General features: G+C 36.9%; 2 protein-coding genes across 3 annotated transcripts; one reads left to right on the plus strand and one right to left on the minus strand.

The window, feature by feature from the left end:
• Positions 1-1865: 1865 nt before the first annotated feature.
• Positions 1866-8775, plus strand: LOC110927327 (beta-galactosidase 9). Its single transcript, XM_022170994.2, has 19 exons — positions 1866-2158; positions 2573-2668; positions 2754-2866; positions 3009-3075; positions 3356-3448; positions 3555-3698; positions 3904-3992; positions 4079-4184; positions 4391-4478; positions 4588-4709; positions 5042-5209; positions 5579-5811; positions 5885-6000; positions 6086-6183; positions 6301-6411; positions 6749-6859; positions 7259-7467; positions 7874-8222; positions 8486-8775. The coding sequence occupies exons 1-19, from the start codon at positions 1967-1969 to the stop codon at positions 8636-8638; spliced, it is 2658 nt and encodes an 885-aa protein (XP_022026686.1). The 5' UTR covers positions 1866-1966; the 3' UTR covers positions 8639-8775.
• A 409-nt stretch (positions 8776-9184) lies between these two features.
• Positions 9185-11007, minus strand: LOC110927326 (RPM1-interacting protein 4). 2 transcript variants are annotated; one of them, XM_022170992.2, is made up of 4 exons: positions 10857-11007; positions 10028-10318; positions 9765-9947; positions 9185-9474 (listed from the first exon to the last, which is right to left on the minus strand). In XM_022170992.2, exons 1-4 carry the CDS (start codon positions 10860-10862, stop codon positions 9226-9228), a joined length of 729 nt encoding a protein of 242 aa, XP_022026684.1. In that variant the 5' UTR covers positions 10863-11007; the 3' UTR covers positions 9185-9225. The 2 variants fall into 2 exon arrangements, with proteins under 2 accessions (XP_022026684.1, XP_022026685.1); XM_022170993.2 differs by having other exon boundaries at positions 9240-9412.
• Positions 11008-17377: the final 6370 nt, after the last annotated feature.

The following is a 17377-nucleotide window of genomic DNA, read 5'->3' on the forward strand; positions in this document are numbered from 1 at the left end:
CAAATGAATCAGCTAGCTAAGGGGCTGTTTGGTAGCCTCTTAATGACCATTCAGATGCTACCTCTTAATGGTTTAAAACATCTGAATGAATAAGAGATAACCTCAAGTCTGAATGGTTAAGAGGTAACCTCTGAATGGTAAATCATCACATGTCACATTCTTCTACCTTATCATTGGTAAAATTCTTTATGGTTCCATTAAAATGTAGCCTCTTAATGACCATTCAGAGGCTACCAAACAGCCCCTAATTAAGGCTACGGGGTGTGGGGCGTTGGTTGGGCTGGGGGGTTGCCAAGCAACGCTGGGTAAACCACACCGGGCCAACGTTGGCCACGGCGTTGCCCCGCTAGATTGGGTTTGAAGCCTGACGTGGGGCCGGGGGGGGGGAGGTGAGGTGGCTGGTGAGAGATGATCGTTTGGGCTAGCCGTTTGGTCTAGCTGTTGGAGATGGCGGTTTTGGTAAGTAAAAATCAAATTTAAAAAAAAATTACAAATTTTTACCTATAAATACCCACCCAAAACTTCATTTTTTCCACATTTATCTTCTTCAACCAAAACCAAACACAAATAATAAATCTTCAACCAAACCCACAAAAAAAATGAAAATGGTGCATTGGACAGAGGAGGAGGAAATAGCACTAGTGACATAAATTGTTGACGTATAACGAACCCTACAATGCGGTCAAACTACGTATCGGGGACGAGCATTTTACCAATACCAACAACACGTTGGGAACGCGCGTCGCAATTTAAACGCGTGCCAACACAAGTGGCGTGAGCTCAAACCGAAGTTGGATCGGTTTAGAGTTTGCTTCGATCGTGGTCTTTGCGAACGACTTGACCCACGACGATTGAGTGGAGATCGCGAAGATCGAGTATAGGCACGATGGGAATTCGGATTTTAAGTGGGTTCCCCATTTTATATTTACCGAACTTTGTAATTTTTTTTCTTTTTCTAGGATTTAGTAACTACTTTTTAAAAAAAATTAGGATTTAATAAGTAGTTTTTTATTTTTAGGATTTTATGTATCTTTTTTTAAAATTAATTTAAGTTTGTGTTTTATTATATAAAAATGTCAACTGTAAAAAAATATAAAAAAATCCACATGTCACCCCACTTTTTTGGGGTGGTCTGGTGGAGCTCACACTCGCCACGTGTCGAGCAATGCCCCCAACAACATATCTGCCGCCCTCTTTCATCAAACTTCTACCCATGCATAAGTTTCGACTTTTTCAATTCAGCATTAAACTCCTACCCATACATAATTCAACATACATTGGCTTCTTCAATTCAGCATTAACCTTGCTATATTCTTGACACAATCATTAACTTGGGAAAGATGACTAAGCATATGGGTACTACTTGGGAAATCCTCACGTATAGTGTCCCTTTTTCATCACCCGATAAAACGTATGAGATATAAATGATTAAATATTAACATCCACATGGTTTCATTTTGCCCTTGCATGAACAATGATACTAAGGGGTGTGGGGAGTGAAAAGGCCAAAGGGGCGTGGAATGATGTGACACCCCAACTAAGGCGTGAAAAACTGAAAACTGCCGTGGTTGGGGTGCAAGGTGGGTGTGTGGCGTGGAGGCCAACCATTTAGGTGAGCGAATGTGGATTTTTTTTTGTAATTTAAATGGGTGTGGAGTTTGGATGTGGAAAGTGAAGCCACACGTGGAAAATGATATGACACTAAGGTGACAAGCGTGGAAGTGAAATTAGACCCGATAGTCCAACAAACTTAAGAAGTAAAATATCTAATCTAACATAGCAATATAACAAAAGATGAAGGGTGCAAGTAAAAATTAGTGACGTTCTTCACCGATAATAAACACGCCACCCTATACTTTACTTCCAAGGCTTGATCACTTTACTTTGGTAGTGACGTTGTAACTGATGATCGAACCAACAATTGCAATAAACTGCAAACAATAACATCCTCAGATCAGATACCAACATGCAGAACAAAACCCTATTTGGGTTTGGGCTCCAATGGCTAACCAAGGTGTTAATCGTAACCGTTGGTATGGTCTCCGGCGAGTATTTCAAGCCCTTCAACGTCAGCTACGATCACAGAGCACTTATAATCGATGGTCAACGGAGAATGTTGATTTCTGCTGGAATTCACTATCCTCGAGCTACACCTGAGGTTTTTTTTTTTTTTTTTAATTATTCTGCACGTAGCTTTGTATTAGGTAATTTTTATAAGAAATTCTGAATTACTTAATTTAATTTATATAAGATTTAATTTAATGGAATGGATGGGGAGATATCTTTTATTATTTCCCCTTCATAAGACAACATTTTTAATGTATGTGTGGGTGCCAATACGTCTGTTTGACGGGTTGAAATGGTCAATCCGAATATGACCCGTGTTATAAAAAGCTAGCACACACTTAACCCGAACGGGTTGACGGCTAGTAATCAAACAGTAAACGTGGTAATCAGGTTTGTGGGTTGACAGGTTTAACTAAACGGGTTAAACAAAGTAGGAACAAGGCCCGTTTAATTAAAAAGGTCAACCGGAACAATCGAAAAGCTGATTATTTTGGTGTGTTGTCAGATGTGGCCTGATTTGATTGGTAAGAGCAAGGAAGGTGGGGCTGATGTGATTCAAACTTATGTATTCTGGAGTGGGCATGAGCCAGTTAGAGGACAGGTGTTATATCATTCATTGTCTTTGCTATTTGCTTTCATGTAGTAAGTATCTCATTTCATTTCATTTTTATGCTATTATTGTTCAGTATAATTTCCAAGGAAGATATGATCTTGTGAAGTTTGTTAAGTTGGTGGGAGAGACTGGGCTGTATCTTCATCTCCGAATAGGTCCATATGTTTGTGCAGAGTGGAACTTTGGGTCTCAACTTTCTCCTTATTTTTTTATTATTTATAATTATATTTGTTTTCAGTTTCACCACAAAATATACTGCCCTTTGTTCTTGTAAACTGTTGATTTACTTTGTAATGTAAGTTAATTAAACAAGTTCATGATATTGCAGGGGCTTCCCAGTATGGCTTCGTGATATTCCTGGAATTGTGTTCCGTACAGACAACGAACCATTCAAGGTACCACCGGACTAGATTATTTCTAGTTTAATACTAAGTGTTTTCTCATGTCTATGTAGTTTTGTGTTGTTACTTCTTAACAATATCTTTGTTCTCTATTAAAATTTAATCTGCATCTAAAAGCTATATCTCACAACCGCTATTCTGTATGTAATCTTTGTCGTGTTACATTTTAAAACTACCAGATTTGGAAAAACATACACCCTAGAGGCAGTGGACTGCTTTTGCAAGTATTATTTCTTTGTATTAGAGATAATGCTCATACACCGCCTTATTGCAGGAAGAGATGAAGCGTTTTGTTAAAAAAATAGTAGATGTGATGCGAGACGAATCTCTCTTCTCTTGGCAAGGTGGCCCAATCATCATGCTGCAGGTTGTATTATTTCGATCATTACTTCAGCTATATGACATTGTTTTAGAGTTTTTGTTCTCTATGTAGTTACTTAGTTATATTGTCTTGACTGAATTTGTTCTATCAGATTGAAAATGAGTATGGAAACATTGAAAGCTCTTATGGCCAAAAAGGAAAGGAGTATGTAAAATGGGCTGCAAATATGGCTGTTGGACTTGGAGCTGGTGTACCATGGGTTATGTGCAGGCAAACTGATGCTCCAGAAAACATTGTACCTGCCTACTCTGTTGTTGACACTACATTCACAATGGCAAATTTGACCCATTTACTTATGATTCATGGGTCATTTCTGTTATTTTTCTGGTGTACCATGGGTTTTGTTTTGACACGGAATTTTAATTATTAAACTTTGCAATTGAAATATGAACTCATTTATCTCGGGTTGGTGTCTAAATGTCTCCCCGTCTTTCCTGCAGATAGATGCCTGTAATGGATACTATTGTGATGGTTTTAAACCTAACTCCAACAAGAAACCAGTACTGTGGACCGAAAATTGGGATGGATGGTATACAACAAAGCCCAACATGTTTTTATTTTCTTTCTCAAAATTAAACACATTATGAGAACTTTTATATGTTTATTATTCACAAGGTATACAACCTGGGGAGGAAGACTGCCTCATAGGCCTGTGGAGGATCTTGCATTTGCAGTTGCACGCTTTTATCAAAGGGGAGGAAGCTTTCAGAATTATTATATGGTATTATGTTAAGCTACACTTACTTTCCTTCCTTCCTACAACATAATTGTTCTTGATTTCACTACTACCATCTCTACATTCTATGATATGCGAATTTAACTTTTTTAATAATAGTATTTATCTTATCTTCTTTTTTGATTATTTATTTGTTTGTTTGAAACATACAAGTTGTTTAAGAGCTATTGTCTTCTGTATGTATGGATCAGTTTTTTGGGGGGACTAATTTTGGACGGACTTCTGGAGGCCCTAATTATGTCACTAGTTATGATTATGATGCTCCAATTGATGAATATGGTATGATCAAAGTATACATATATATATATATTTAACTTCTACTGACCCATGCGAGTGTTGACAGGTGTTTTTGACTAAAAGTTGAGAACATTGACAATGTATATTATAGGTCTTCTAAGTCAGCCAAAATGGGGGCATTTAAAGGACCTGCATGCTGCTATAAAGCTGTGTGAGCCTGCACTTGTTTCTGCTGAGTCAGCTCAGTATATAACACTAGGATCTATGCAAGAGGTTTGTTCAAATCCTTAGCTGTTAATCATGTATTGGCGCTGCTACAAGTAGCAATTTCGATCCATTTACTTATAGATGGGTCAATATGATATGGATGATGTTATATTTCTAAAGGGTCAAATGTGTAAAATCACAAAAAAAAAATGCTTATAACAAAACAAGTGGTTGGAAAGACACCAAAAGTTTATTTTTAGTGCAAAAAGCCTCCTAAATCATTTTATTAAAAATTACATTGTTGGTGAAATAGTATAGCATTTTTAATCATATTTTACACAATTATTTGTGAATTTTATTAATGCCAAAGTTTTAATAAAATTTTATTTTGTGCTCAGGCGCATGTGTATCGTGGTGGTAACACAAGTATTTGTTCAGCATTTCTTGCAAACATTGATGAACACAAAACAAGCACTGTACAATTTCTTGGTCGATCATACACTTTGCCACCATGGTCTGTGAGTATACTACCAGACTGCAAGAACGCTGTATTCAACACTGCAAAGGTTTGACTATTGTAATTATGCATTTATACACAAGCTTTTATTCCTTTGATTTCTTTCTATTTTCTTTCAGTAGCTAATAGTGGGATGTTTGGATTTGAGGGTATGGGTCTGATAGTATATGAGTATGTTAGTGTGTGGGTTGATACCCATGAAACTGGTAATTGTCCATACCCACTTAAAGGGTTGACTTTAGATGCCCATTTTCATTCCATCATGTCATCAGACCCATACCCATAGTGATTCCCGAGTGCAAACCATACACCCCCTGATTTAATTTTCTGACGTGTATCGAGTATTATCCATCATCATTGCCATGTCAGCAGCACATTCTATAAAAAAAGTGTACTTTTTTTTTTAAATATGGAGCAGGTTGGGGCACAAACCTCCATTAAATTGGTAGATTTTGAGCCCATGTCATCTTCAAAAAGTTCTAGTCCCGAGCACTTAATGATTCGCACGGAATTACCCCTTGTTTCTGAATCATGGATGACACTTAAGGAGCCCATTGGCGCTTGGGGTGATGATACTTTCACTGTTCAAGGCCTCCTGGAGCATTTAAACGTGACAAAAGACCAATCGGATTATTTATGGTATATAACCAGGTACACCATGGCAAAATCTTCTTTGCAACGCAAATTTTGATTTTGTTACTAAATATTATTCAATGTAATGCAGAGTATATGTTTCTGATGAGGACATTGCATACTGGAAAGAGAATGCAGTTACTCCATCACTTAAAATCGATAGCATGCGTGATGTTGTTCGTATCTTCATCAATGAACAACTTATAGGTAGCTTGTTATAGTGTTAAATTTTCTAAATTATGCCATTACATATTGAAAATTGAAATCTAGCCCTAATGTGTTGAGCATAAAGGAAGTGAAAGGGGCCACTGGGTCAAGGTTGTTCAGGATGTTGAACTTAAGCAAGGATACAATGATGTCATGTTATTGTCACAGACAGTTGGTTTGCAGGTAATTAAGAATTACATGTTTTGACCCATTACCCGACCCACTCATTTTGCCATCTCTGACTCAACTCTCTGTAATTCATATTTCACGTGCTTTGTCGTAATGCTATAAATTCTTCAGAACTATGGTGCCTTTCTTGAGAAAGATGGAGCAGGATTTAAGGGTCAGATCACTCTAACTGGATTAAAAAACGGGGACGTTGATCTCACACATTCAACATGGACCTATCAGGTACTTTCGTGTTGAAATGCTTCTCAAACATTTTATTTTTATATGTTACTTATTGTTGAGGATCTGAAGATCTCAAATAAGCTTAACTGATCAAAATGATTTGCCAAACATTGGGTTTAAAGAGGTAATTTGCTCTGGTCAGAGTATGAAACTTGTCTATTTAAGTACAATGCGCATATTTTCAACGTTCACTAATAAGTATTTTATATCTACATTTCTCTGTAGCACGTCACGTTATTGAAAAAATGCATCAAAAAATAAGATTTTTTTTTTACATCTATTGTGGTCAAAGATTATGCAACATAAACCAAATCTCTATCATTTTTATTTACCACAGGTTGGGCTTAAAGGTGAATTCCAAAAATTGTATGCTAACGACGATGATGAAAGTTTGAGTTGGACTAATTTGACACATGACGAAGTTCCATCAGTCCTCTCATGGTACAAGGTAAAATTAATTCCCAGAAGATTTATTATCTTTATCTATCAGTTTATTTTGCTGGTTAATCAGTTAGAGCTTATTTTGCACATATATTTTTACAAGCAATGATAAATTTACTTCACATACCACGAAAGAGTATCCACATGAATCACTGTGCCTTTCTACAATTAAGTTGGCTTTTATTCTACTTTGGCATGGTTGGAAAAAGTTGATGCTTGTATATTCTACTGTGGAACTTGCACTTTTTCGTCGATGCAACTTGTTTTGTAAAGCATATCTTAGTGTTGCACATTTTGCTGTTGATGCTTTCTATCCGCCACCTTTGCTAACAAGGACGTTTAGTATGTTTGTTATATCATTTCCGAAGAATACAATATTATTATTTTCATTTTTGGTTGATGGCAGACCCATTTTGATTCCCCGGGTGGTAAAGATCCAGTGGTTGTTGATATGAGCAGTATGGGTAAAGGTCAAGCTTGGGTCAATGGACACCATATAGGAAGATACTGGACTCTTGTTGCCCCAAAAGATGGATGTCAAGAAAATTGTAATTATCGTGGAGCTTATAATTCAGGAAAATGCCAAACCAATTGTGGCAAACCTACCCAGATTTGGTAATTCTTCTTTCAAAAGAGATCCATGATTATACTAGAGGTCCAAATAGGTATATATAAAAAAATGAAATTAGCTTAACAGCTAACGGGTTGAAAGCCATCAAAAGTGTATTTTTATGCATAATACCTCCTAAATTATTATTTTATTAAAAGATCTATATAAGTTTTGTAGTCATATTTGACACCTGTTGTTTATTAAAAATCTAAATTTTTGGACAAAAAGCATGTTGGGTCAAACCAACCGACCCAGCGAACATAGAAAAACTACCCGTTCGACCCGAACCCTTCTTTGACCTGCTACCCAACCTACCTGATCTTCCCGTTTTACCACGTTGGATGAAACTGAAAGTCATTAATAGAAGTGGTTGCAAATCTGACATAGTGATGTTGAATAAATAAAAAACAGGTATCATGTACCAAGATCATGGTTACAACCATCAGACAATCTACTTGTTGTATTTGAGGAGACAGGAGGAAGCCCATTTGAAGTTTCTGTCAAGACAGTTTCTGTTGAAGCTGTCTGTGCTCACGTGTCTGAGGATTATTATCCACCGGTTAAAACGTGGTCCCAGTCAAGTTACATCAACGGGAAACTTTTTACAGACCAGAGGAAGCCGGTAATGGAACTGCAGTGTGAAGATGGTTATACCATTGCATCCATAGAGTTTGCTAGCTACGGAACCCCTCAAGGCAGCTGCCAATCATTCTCCACAGGCAACTGCCATGCACCAACTTCATCTTCCATCTTATCCAAGGTAACATAGACACCGACCGACACATTGTTATTTCACTTATTTGTCATGAAGTAACATGTGGGGTATTGGTGGCAATCTTGGCCCATTTACTTATGAACCGTCGATTCAGGTCATGCTTGATCTATTTAGAGTATTATTAGAATAAAACAACTAAAAAATAAAATAAAAAAAGGTTAAATGGGTCAGAAATCGGCCAAAGTTTTAGTTTGTTTTCCATTTGTTAGGAGAAGCAGTATAACAGCATGAAAGCTTGTTGTTGACAGGCCTGTGAAGGAAGAAATAGGTGCAAAATAGAAGTCTCTAATTCTGTATTTGGAGACCCATGCCCCAGGACTGTAAAAACCTTGGCTGTTAAGGCGAGATGCAAACCATCATTGTCGTCATCATCATGGTACACCGGATTATCAGAAATATGAGACCAAGAAGCAAGACATGTTGCAGTCTTTTATGGTCCATCCACTGTGGTGTCATGTATCCTTTAATCATGTACATATACGTAATAACTATAAAGCTTTAAAAGTAAATCTTTGTTGGTCAACATGTTCCCTCTTTATTTTTTCTTGTTATTTCTCTCTCTATAAATCCTACCAATATTTACAAAATTGGGTTGGCGTGAAATACAACTGCAAAAGATATATTATTTTTAATATGATGCATTTTTATAACTAAACGATATAGTGGGAGTTCCATCTGTTTTATATATGCTCTTTCGTTTCACTCATTCAGCCCGTCATAGATAAAACATAAATTGTATCATCCCAGTAATAGCTGAATTGCCCACCCAGACCCAGACCCTTACCTTTCCATTCAACCAGAAAATCTATAGTGTCTCAGTGGAAAGGAGGTTGGAATCTATTGTGATTCATGTTGGTCGTGGGACTGGTCGCTCAATGATGGCATACACTAAGATGGAGAACTAGACAAAAACTTTAGTCTACCTCAAAAATAGGGGGGAAAAGCTATTCACTCAAAATTTTCTTTATTATTTTTTTTCCTCTAATATTCATTTTGGGGATAGGCAATACAAAGAACAAATATCCTGTGGAAACAATGGAACGGATATGAAATAAATTAACAAGAAATAATGCAGCTTACATACACCATACTTATACATGAAGTACAATCCATACAGCTTCACTAGAACAGCCACCCAGAAATCACTTTCTGCCCCATGGAAAGCAGCCACATCCCTGAGAAAGAACGCACAAACATTTGTAAATCCTGAGTCGTAGTTGGTCTGTTTTAAAGCATGCTGTACATAAATGTAAAAAAAATATGGACAGATTAGGTAACACGACAACGTGTTCAATATGATTACAAAAGCTATTTCATCACAATAACAATACAACTTTCTGAATAAAAACAGATTTAGGATGTTGTATGCATAAAAAACACATTTTGGACGTCTTTGAACCCGTTCGTCTTAATTAATTGTATCACATGCATCTAGAGATGAAACATAACCAAAATCGACTTGTTCACTACTAATGGGTAAAAAATGTAACTTGTAACACACTAAGCCAGATAGAAGCAGGTGTTTACCTTTTTTGCCTCAGGTCTATGACCATAGAAATTAGAATTATCGCTCGTTATCCTCGGTGACTTCCCACCACCACCATGCTTCTCCTCTCTTACTTTGTCGAATATGGTAGAGTAGCCTTCAGCTGAAGCGGGATCATTGTCATCCCAGTCACCAAATACCGGGACAGCTGTGCTGTCATCAGGCTGCCACATATTACATTTGTGCAATTAGAATCGTATATTAAAAAGAAAAACCACACAAATTAGTTAGTCTAGGAACTTACACTTTCATCACCAAGAGTAACTTGTCTCAACCGTGATCTTCCAGGAGTGGAAGAGGGTGCACCATTGCTACCTTCTGATGAAACCTTTCGTTCCCACATTGGAGAAGCTGTGTTACTCCTGGGGCCGCCTTTTGCCTGGTGCAATGTGGAGGAGACCCTTTTAGGTGAATCAAATGATTTACTTGAGTCAGCTTCTCGGGTAGCATGAGTTTGGTTTTTTGGTGTTGATGCATCTGTGTTCTTTGGTGTCTCAGATTCTGAGTTGTTGGATTCGGCATTCTTTACTTGCGCCTGAAATGAAGATCTATCTATCATTAGAAAGGTCACGAATGTTGTGGTCAAAACTGAAAAGGTTCACTTTGCCAATCCCACAAATCATAAAACGAGACCCATGTGAATCCTTTGGGACATTCCCTGAAGATCTAAAACCTAAATACTTTCTAGAATCGCACACTAATCTACCATTAAACCTAAGACCTCTTCTTGTGTTGACTGTTTCAGATCTTAAAGCTTCCAATAACATATGTATACTCATAATCCACATACACAGTCTCTAATCATCTAGAAAAACTAAATAAATAATCAATGCTAAATTAATTAAAACCCTATAGATAACCAACCAAAAGCAAACTATGAGAATGAACACTTAAATGTAGATTCAAAGCTATATTCAAAGCTGACCGAATCCTAAATCAACCACACAATTGATAATTGTAACAAAAAAGCCGAATAGAACAGCAGGAGCAGGTGTTGTGTTGAGTTTCCCCAAAATGAAAGTTACAGTGATTGTGGTGAATGAGATAGAAAGAAGAAGAAGAAGTGAACTTACTGCCATGATATGGTAGGAGGAGTAGGTTGGATGAGCAGAAAGAAACCAACCTTTTAATGGGTCGGCAGATCAGACAGAGAGAGAGAGAGAGAATGAAGATTGGAGGGCGGTGATCTGGCGGCCACCGCTGACAATTCAATTCTTCATTTCTTTGATATTTCTTTCTTTCTTTCTTTATTTAGAGTAGAGTAGAGTAGAGTAGACCACTTGTTGACTCACATACATTTGCCTGATTTTTTTAATCATCTCTTCGGCATGCATGCTAGGTAGTGTGGCTAGGGCTCACAGGTGAGGTGAGGTAGGAGACTCGTATATGTTACCCAATCGGATTTAAGTCATTCAACGCTCTCGTGTGTGTATTCAACTTTGGATTATGCCCCTACTTTCTATTTGGGTACGTTGGATTGGATTTGGTAAAATGAGGTGCCGCTTGTCCTTTATTAGCTGCTCTCATTTGCGTATGCTTAGATTCTATAAAGGGCATACTAGCTATATATTAACTTCTAACACAAAACACCATTTTCACTAAGTTATACGGATTGCACAATTTTTGCAAATCACCTTAAATGATTCGTGACGTATGTAATTTACTTAAATTGATGGTCTACAAAAATTACACAGACCTTTTAACTTATATAAATGTATACGGACCTGTGTGATATTATACGCTTAGATCGAACCTTATGTGTGTGTATGGATTAAACCATGTATTGGATAAACGTCATCAATTCTTAAGCTTTGAAGTTGTTGACCCTTTTTTGGAAGTATTACAATTATAAAATTAATTTAAAAAGGTTTGAAGAAATTGGGTATATTACAATATTAACAAATTGGTAAAAAGTATCACTTTCGTGATTTCTCGTAATCTTCCTATATTAATAAACGAAAATCCTTTTTGAACACTTGTCGTTCTCTCGTAATTTCCCACCTGATTTTTTTATTTATCTCTTCTATTTAATAATAATAATAATAATAATAATAATAATAATAATAATAATAATAATAATAATACATATCAATATAACTAAGGGGTCGTTTGGCAACATCTGAATGGTTAAGTGCTGAACCAGTAAGAGGTCTGAACCATTAAGTGCTGAACTAGTAAGAGATCTGAATCATTAAGAGCATGTATAATGCTTAACCGTTCAGAGGCAAATGTCCGACCAATTCAGACTAGAGGTCTTAACCATTCAGACTCTGTATAAATCTTAACCATTCAGAGGCAAATGTCTGAACCACTCAGACATATGCTCGTGAAACAAACAGTCTGAACCATTAAGTGTTGAACCAGTATGAAGTCTGAACCATTAAGAACCTCATTAAGAGGTAAACAAACAGCCCCTAAATCTATTTATCTCTTTTGTTTTCATAATTTGAAATTGATTTCCTTTTTAACTCTAAAGTTTTAATCTTTAGCAATTTAAGTCTAAAGTTTCAATCATTGGTATTATAACCCCTTTGATTAGTTTGATTTTTCAGTTCTAATTCAAAAGTTTTCATCTTTTGCAATTTACCCTTTTAATTTTTTTTACTTTCAACCCAAAGTTTTTCATCTTTTGCAAGTTAACCTCAATACGTTTTTTACTTTCAACTTTGGTCCCTTATACTTTTCATCTTTCACAGTTCTTCGTTTAGCATTTCGTTCTAAATTTTCCAGGTTAACACGCCGCAACGTGCGTGTGAGGTTCAATGTTTTTTCGTCTATTTTTTCCCGTTTGATAGGTCTGTCGCAACGTGTCTATTTTTCCCCGTTTAATAGGTCTGTCGCAACGCGCGAGTCAGAGATCGACTTAGTTATTTTTTTTTCGATTTTACACACAGGCTCGTGGTCATATGAGAAACATTTGTTTTCATCTAACATGATATATAACTAACTAATCCCCGCCGCATTGCGGCGGGTGGTAATTCTAGTATTTTATTATTACAAAATAAATCAAACACTAAGGTAAGAAAAAATATATCTTTTTAGTTTTTTACAAGACAAGATATTTAAGTATTCATGATGTCATTTTCTGATTTTAAATATCAATCTAACAGGGAGCTAGTCGCATTTATATATGTTATTGAATATGCACTTGTGTTGTGTCATGGTCACATCAAATACATAACTCACATTTATTTTGAAGTGTCAAGTTGCATTAGCCTGGTTGTCGGATGTTTGGTGTTTTGCATTGTTTTAATTTTTGATTAAAATACAATATTTATATATAAAAGTACTTTAAGACTATCAGGGTGTCCGGAGTGGTGCGGCAAACTTGAGCGGCAAAGGGTTTTGCCGCGCGGCAACACCGCCGCCGACCCCTTTGCCGCACAGTAATCAAAGATGAACGGTGAGGGCTTGCCGCTGCGGTGAAGGGAGGGTATGAGAGACAGAGGGTAGTGTGGGGTGGAGTCCATTCCAATCTCAATCAATCACACATTTTTTTTTAAAAAAAAAGTTTACCACTTCAGCAAGTGTCTAACCATTGCCAACACTTTTCAGCAAAGTTTAAACAGTTTTCACTGATTAACGTGGCACACTCTGATTGGTTAATTTTTTAGTTTGCCACTCTTAAGTGTTTAACCATTCCTTACACCCTTAGGGTGAACGGGGCGTAAAGCGGGGAGGGGTTCGGTGACCCTATCCACCGATTGGGAACACCGCCGCCGTCCATGCGGGGACCCGAATCGGTGAGGGTAATCGGTGTGGAGTCACCGCGTCGAATGGCACGAGATTCAAGAGAGGACCGTTGGCAACGGTCAAATTTAAAAAAAAAAATCAATTTTTTTAACAATATAAATATAACCAACCTAATCAAATTTTTTACCACACCCACCACTCTCAAACTCACAAATCTATCAAATACAACACAAAATGGATTCCAAGTTTCCGTTTTTTTCTCCCCTACCCGACTTTCCCGACGATGAAGATGCATCGTCAAGCGATGGTAGCTTAATTTTCTTCCAAAATCTCATCCAACAAGCGGAGCTACTAGACACGGCATCGTCTAGTAAAAAAAAATAGTCCGTCGAGATCGTGAGGGAGGCCATGAGACATTCATGGCCGATTATTTTGTTGAAAATCCAAAATTTAATGCCGATACTTTTCGTCAGAGATTTCGTATGTCCAAGTCTTTGTTCCTAAAAATTGTTAGTGACGTGGAAGCGTATGACGAGTGGTTTCAAGAGGGCTTAGACGGGAGAATGAAGAAAAGTTTCACGCCGTTGCAAAAGGTTACTTCGGCGATTAAACAACTTGCATCCGGTAACCCACCAGACGAAAACGCCGAGTATTTAAATATGTCTGAAAGGACCTCTCGTGAGTGCCTTGAATATTTCTGCGAGACGGTCTGTAAAATGTATGCCGGTGAATTCTTACGTAGACCAACGAGCCATGACGTTGCGCTATTGTATCAGGCTCATGAGGAGAGGCATCACCTACCTAGTATGTTGGGTAGTCTGGATTGTACACACTTCGTCTGGAGAATGTGCCCCACAGAATTGCGTGGGCAATACATGAGAGGCGATCATCAATACCTGACGGTTATGTTAGAAGCGGTGGCGTCTCAAGATTTGTGGATTTGGCATGCTTTTTGTGGCCCGGCGGGTTCACAAAACGACATCAACGTGCTGCAACAATCTCCATTATTTCTTGCTCAACGAAACGGAACGGCGCCAAATTGTCCATTTCAAGTGAACAACCACTTATACAAACGCGGGTATTATCTTACTGATGGGATCTACCCTAACTGGTCCGTGTTTGTGAAGTCTTTTCCATATCCTCACATCCCGAATGAAAAAAAGTTCAAGAGGCAACACGAGGCCGTAAGAAAAGATGTGGAACGGGCGTTTGGTGTGTTAAAGGCGAAGTGGGGAATACTAAATCGTCCAATGCGTTCGAAAATGGTGAAAAAGATAAGGTCCATCGTGTATACGTGCCTTATTTTACATAACATGATTATAAAAGACGACGGAAGGGCGATAGCACCGGTACATATTCAAGATCCTCCAGTCGAACCCGTCTTCGATGATACAGAGCTCATTGACGAAGACATGCGTTGGAGACTAAAACACGATCTCGTTGAGCATCTCGGAAGTTTAGATCTACCTCACCTTGAAGTGAGTTCCGACGACGAGTAGTTTGTTTTTATATTTTTCTAGTTTTAATGTAATTTTTATTTTTCTAGTTTGAATGTAATTTTTATTTTTCTAGGTTGTTTTTTTTTTAATTTAATGAAATGGCTTTTATTTAATTTTTATTTTTATTAATATTTTTTTAATTTATAAACATGCATAATTTTACAACAAATAAAAAAAAACCGAAGTCCCCTAAGAGGGGAGTGCCGCCATCAAAATGGGGTGTTAGGAGAGTTTAAGAGAGAAGTTAACGTGGCACTAGCTGATTGGTAGTGCGTAAGAGAGGGGACTCTCCTCTTATGGGAGTGCCCCTTGCACCCTTAGGTTATCTATTATCAATGACTATCATCCCAACGTTATCACTATCCTTTCCCTTTCTTCACATTCATCCTTCAAATTTTGTTATACTCATCCCTGATCATCCACTTTTATTTATATTCTAAATGCAATTAAATTATTTTAGCTTTTAAACATTTAATGAATATATTTAATTAAAAATTTTAAAGAAAAATTGGATTTTAATGATCTTAACTTTGATCTAGTGGCCGAAATTAATCCTAACTCAAGAAATATTTACCAAAAGTCTCAACTTTGAACATATTTCACTTTAGCAATGTGATACTAACGTGTTATATAAACATAAAAGTTTTACAATATTTTAGAGAAACATGTATGAATAATAATCAAGCATGCCACGACGTTGTTAGGATCTCATATAGGCCTTTATGGCCCTGGCCCGTAGAAACTCAAAATAACTCATTTACCTATAAGGTTCACTTAAAATGAGAAATTTTCGTGCGGGTCCCTATTTCACGCAAAATAAAGTGACAAAAATGTTGGGAAGTAGTAAAACGGATGCTCGGATGTTAATAAAAAAATGTAAAATGGATGGCGTGTGGGACAAGTAAACTTGATGTCCAAGTATTTAACTTGGGGACCAAGTTGGGCTTTGTATATATTTAAGTCTTCAATCCATTCCTTAATATTTACAAAAATAATCTACAGAGAGAAAACCATTATTGGAAGAGAAGAGGAATTAATTCATTAGAGGTATCATCAAAGAAAGAAAGGTACGAACTCTCAAATACGACATGTTGACTTTTATTAGTGTTCCGTTGATTTTTGTGTCAAACAAACAATTCAATGAAGCTAGCATTATATTCAATGAACTTTATTTTTCAAAAAAAAATATTTTTAACCATAAACTAATCTACTTTTAAATACTCCTCCTGTATATAATATTAATATTAATTTAATAAAACAAACATGTTATGATAGAAACTCAAAAAGCATATAAGAAATCTAACAACTAATCCTGCTGGTGCATGTAGGGCATGTTTGGGTAAGTTTTTTGAAACAACTTATTGACTTATTGGCTTTTTGAAAAGTCATAAGCTCTAAAATGATGTTTGGCAAAGAGGGTGTATGTGAGGGGGAAAAGCCAATAAGTCAATAAGTCACAAAATCCTGACTTTTCCAAAAAGCCAATAAGTCAATAAGTTGTTTCAATAAGCTTACCCAAACATGCCCGTAGTAACCCATAGGTTTTAAATTTTTATTTGCTCTGACTTGTGTGTATGTGTGTATTATCTTAGATTGTCTCAATACATGTTGATTTAGCATTCTAACAAGTAAGAGCTTATACAATAATCATGGTTGTAAAACAAGGTTTCCAAGGCCGAGTACTCTCCGAGTAGTCGCTACAAGGTAGGATGCCGAGGCGACTTTCTTTGACTCCGCCTAATTACTAGGAATCGGTCAAACGCGGTCAACCTCGGCCAAAATCGCATCTAGTAGGTCAACTCGGACCGAGTTTGACTTAAAAAATAATAAAACATAATTTTATGCCTATCGTATTAAAGAATAAATATCATTTTCACGTATTTTGTTATAGATATTAGTAAATTTATGTTATCTGACATATATTTAATTTCCAAAAACTAATTTCTTTATAATTTAACATGTCCGAGTACTCCCCGAGTACTCTCCGCCTAGGCCGAGTACTCTCAACTCCCCGGTCGACTGACTAGAGAGCGCTTAGCGACTTTTACAACCATGACAATAATTGTTCCGAATTAAAAACCAAAACGGTTGACAAAGATTCCACATAACTTGGGATTCTTCCTTAAAGGTACTTTAGAATTTTAAACAAAGTTAATTACAAAAGCTTCATCTAACCTAATGATTCACCATATGCGAATATGATTATCAACCATATTTTAAATAAATTCATCTTATTCGATGCTCCATTAATTCTATCTTGTTTTAGAATTGGCTTGCATTAGCTTCAGATCAAATTCGATGCTCCATTAATTCTAGGGGCGGGGACCTAGCTTGTTAATAGGGGTAGTCCCTGCTACCCTTTGACGCTCCGACGGGACTATAAATTTTGGAAAAATTTGACG

Source organism: Helianthus annuus, chromosome 2 (assembly GCF_002127325.2).
Source record: "Helianthus annuus cultivar XRQ/B chromosome 2, HanXRQr2.0-SUNRISE, whole genome shotgun sequence".
NCBI lineage: Eukaryota > Viridiplantae > Streptophyta > Magnoliopsida > Asterales > Asteraceae > Helianthus > Helianthus annuus.

Excerpts from the sequence above, each read along its gene's own strand:
- LOC110927327 (XM_022170994.2), top strand. The coding sequence starts at position 1,967 with ATGCAGAACAAAACCCTATTTGGGTTTGGGCTCCAATGGCTAACCAAG. Across the intron at positions 4,185-4,390 it reads GCTTTCAGAATTATTATATG|TTTTTTGGGGGGACTAATTT; the intron begins GTATTATGTTAA and ends TGTATGGATCAG. Across the intron at positions 6,860-7,258 it reads CAGTCCTCTCATGGTACAAG|ACCCATTTTGATTCCCCGGG; the intron begins GTAAAATTAATT and ends GGTTGATGGCAG.
- LOC110927326 (XM_022170992.2), bottom strand. Across the intron at positions 9,948-10,027 it reads TTACTCTTGGTGATGAAAGT|CCTGATGACAGCACAGCTGT; the intron begins GTAAGTTCCTAG and ends AATATGTGGCAG. Across the intron at positions 9,475-9,764 it reads ATAGACCTGAGGCAAAAAAG|CATGCTTTAAAACAGACCAA; the intron begins GTAAACACCTGC and ends ATTTATGTACAG.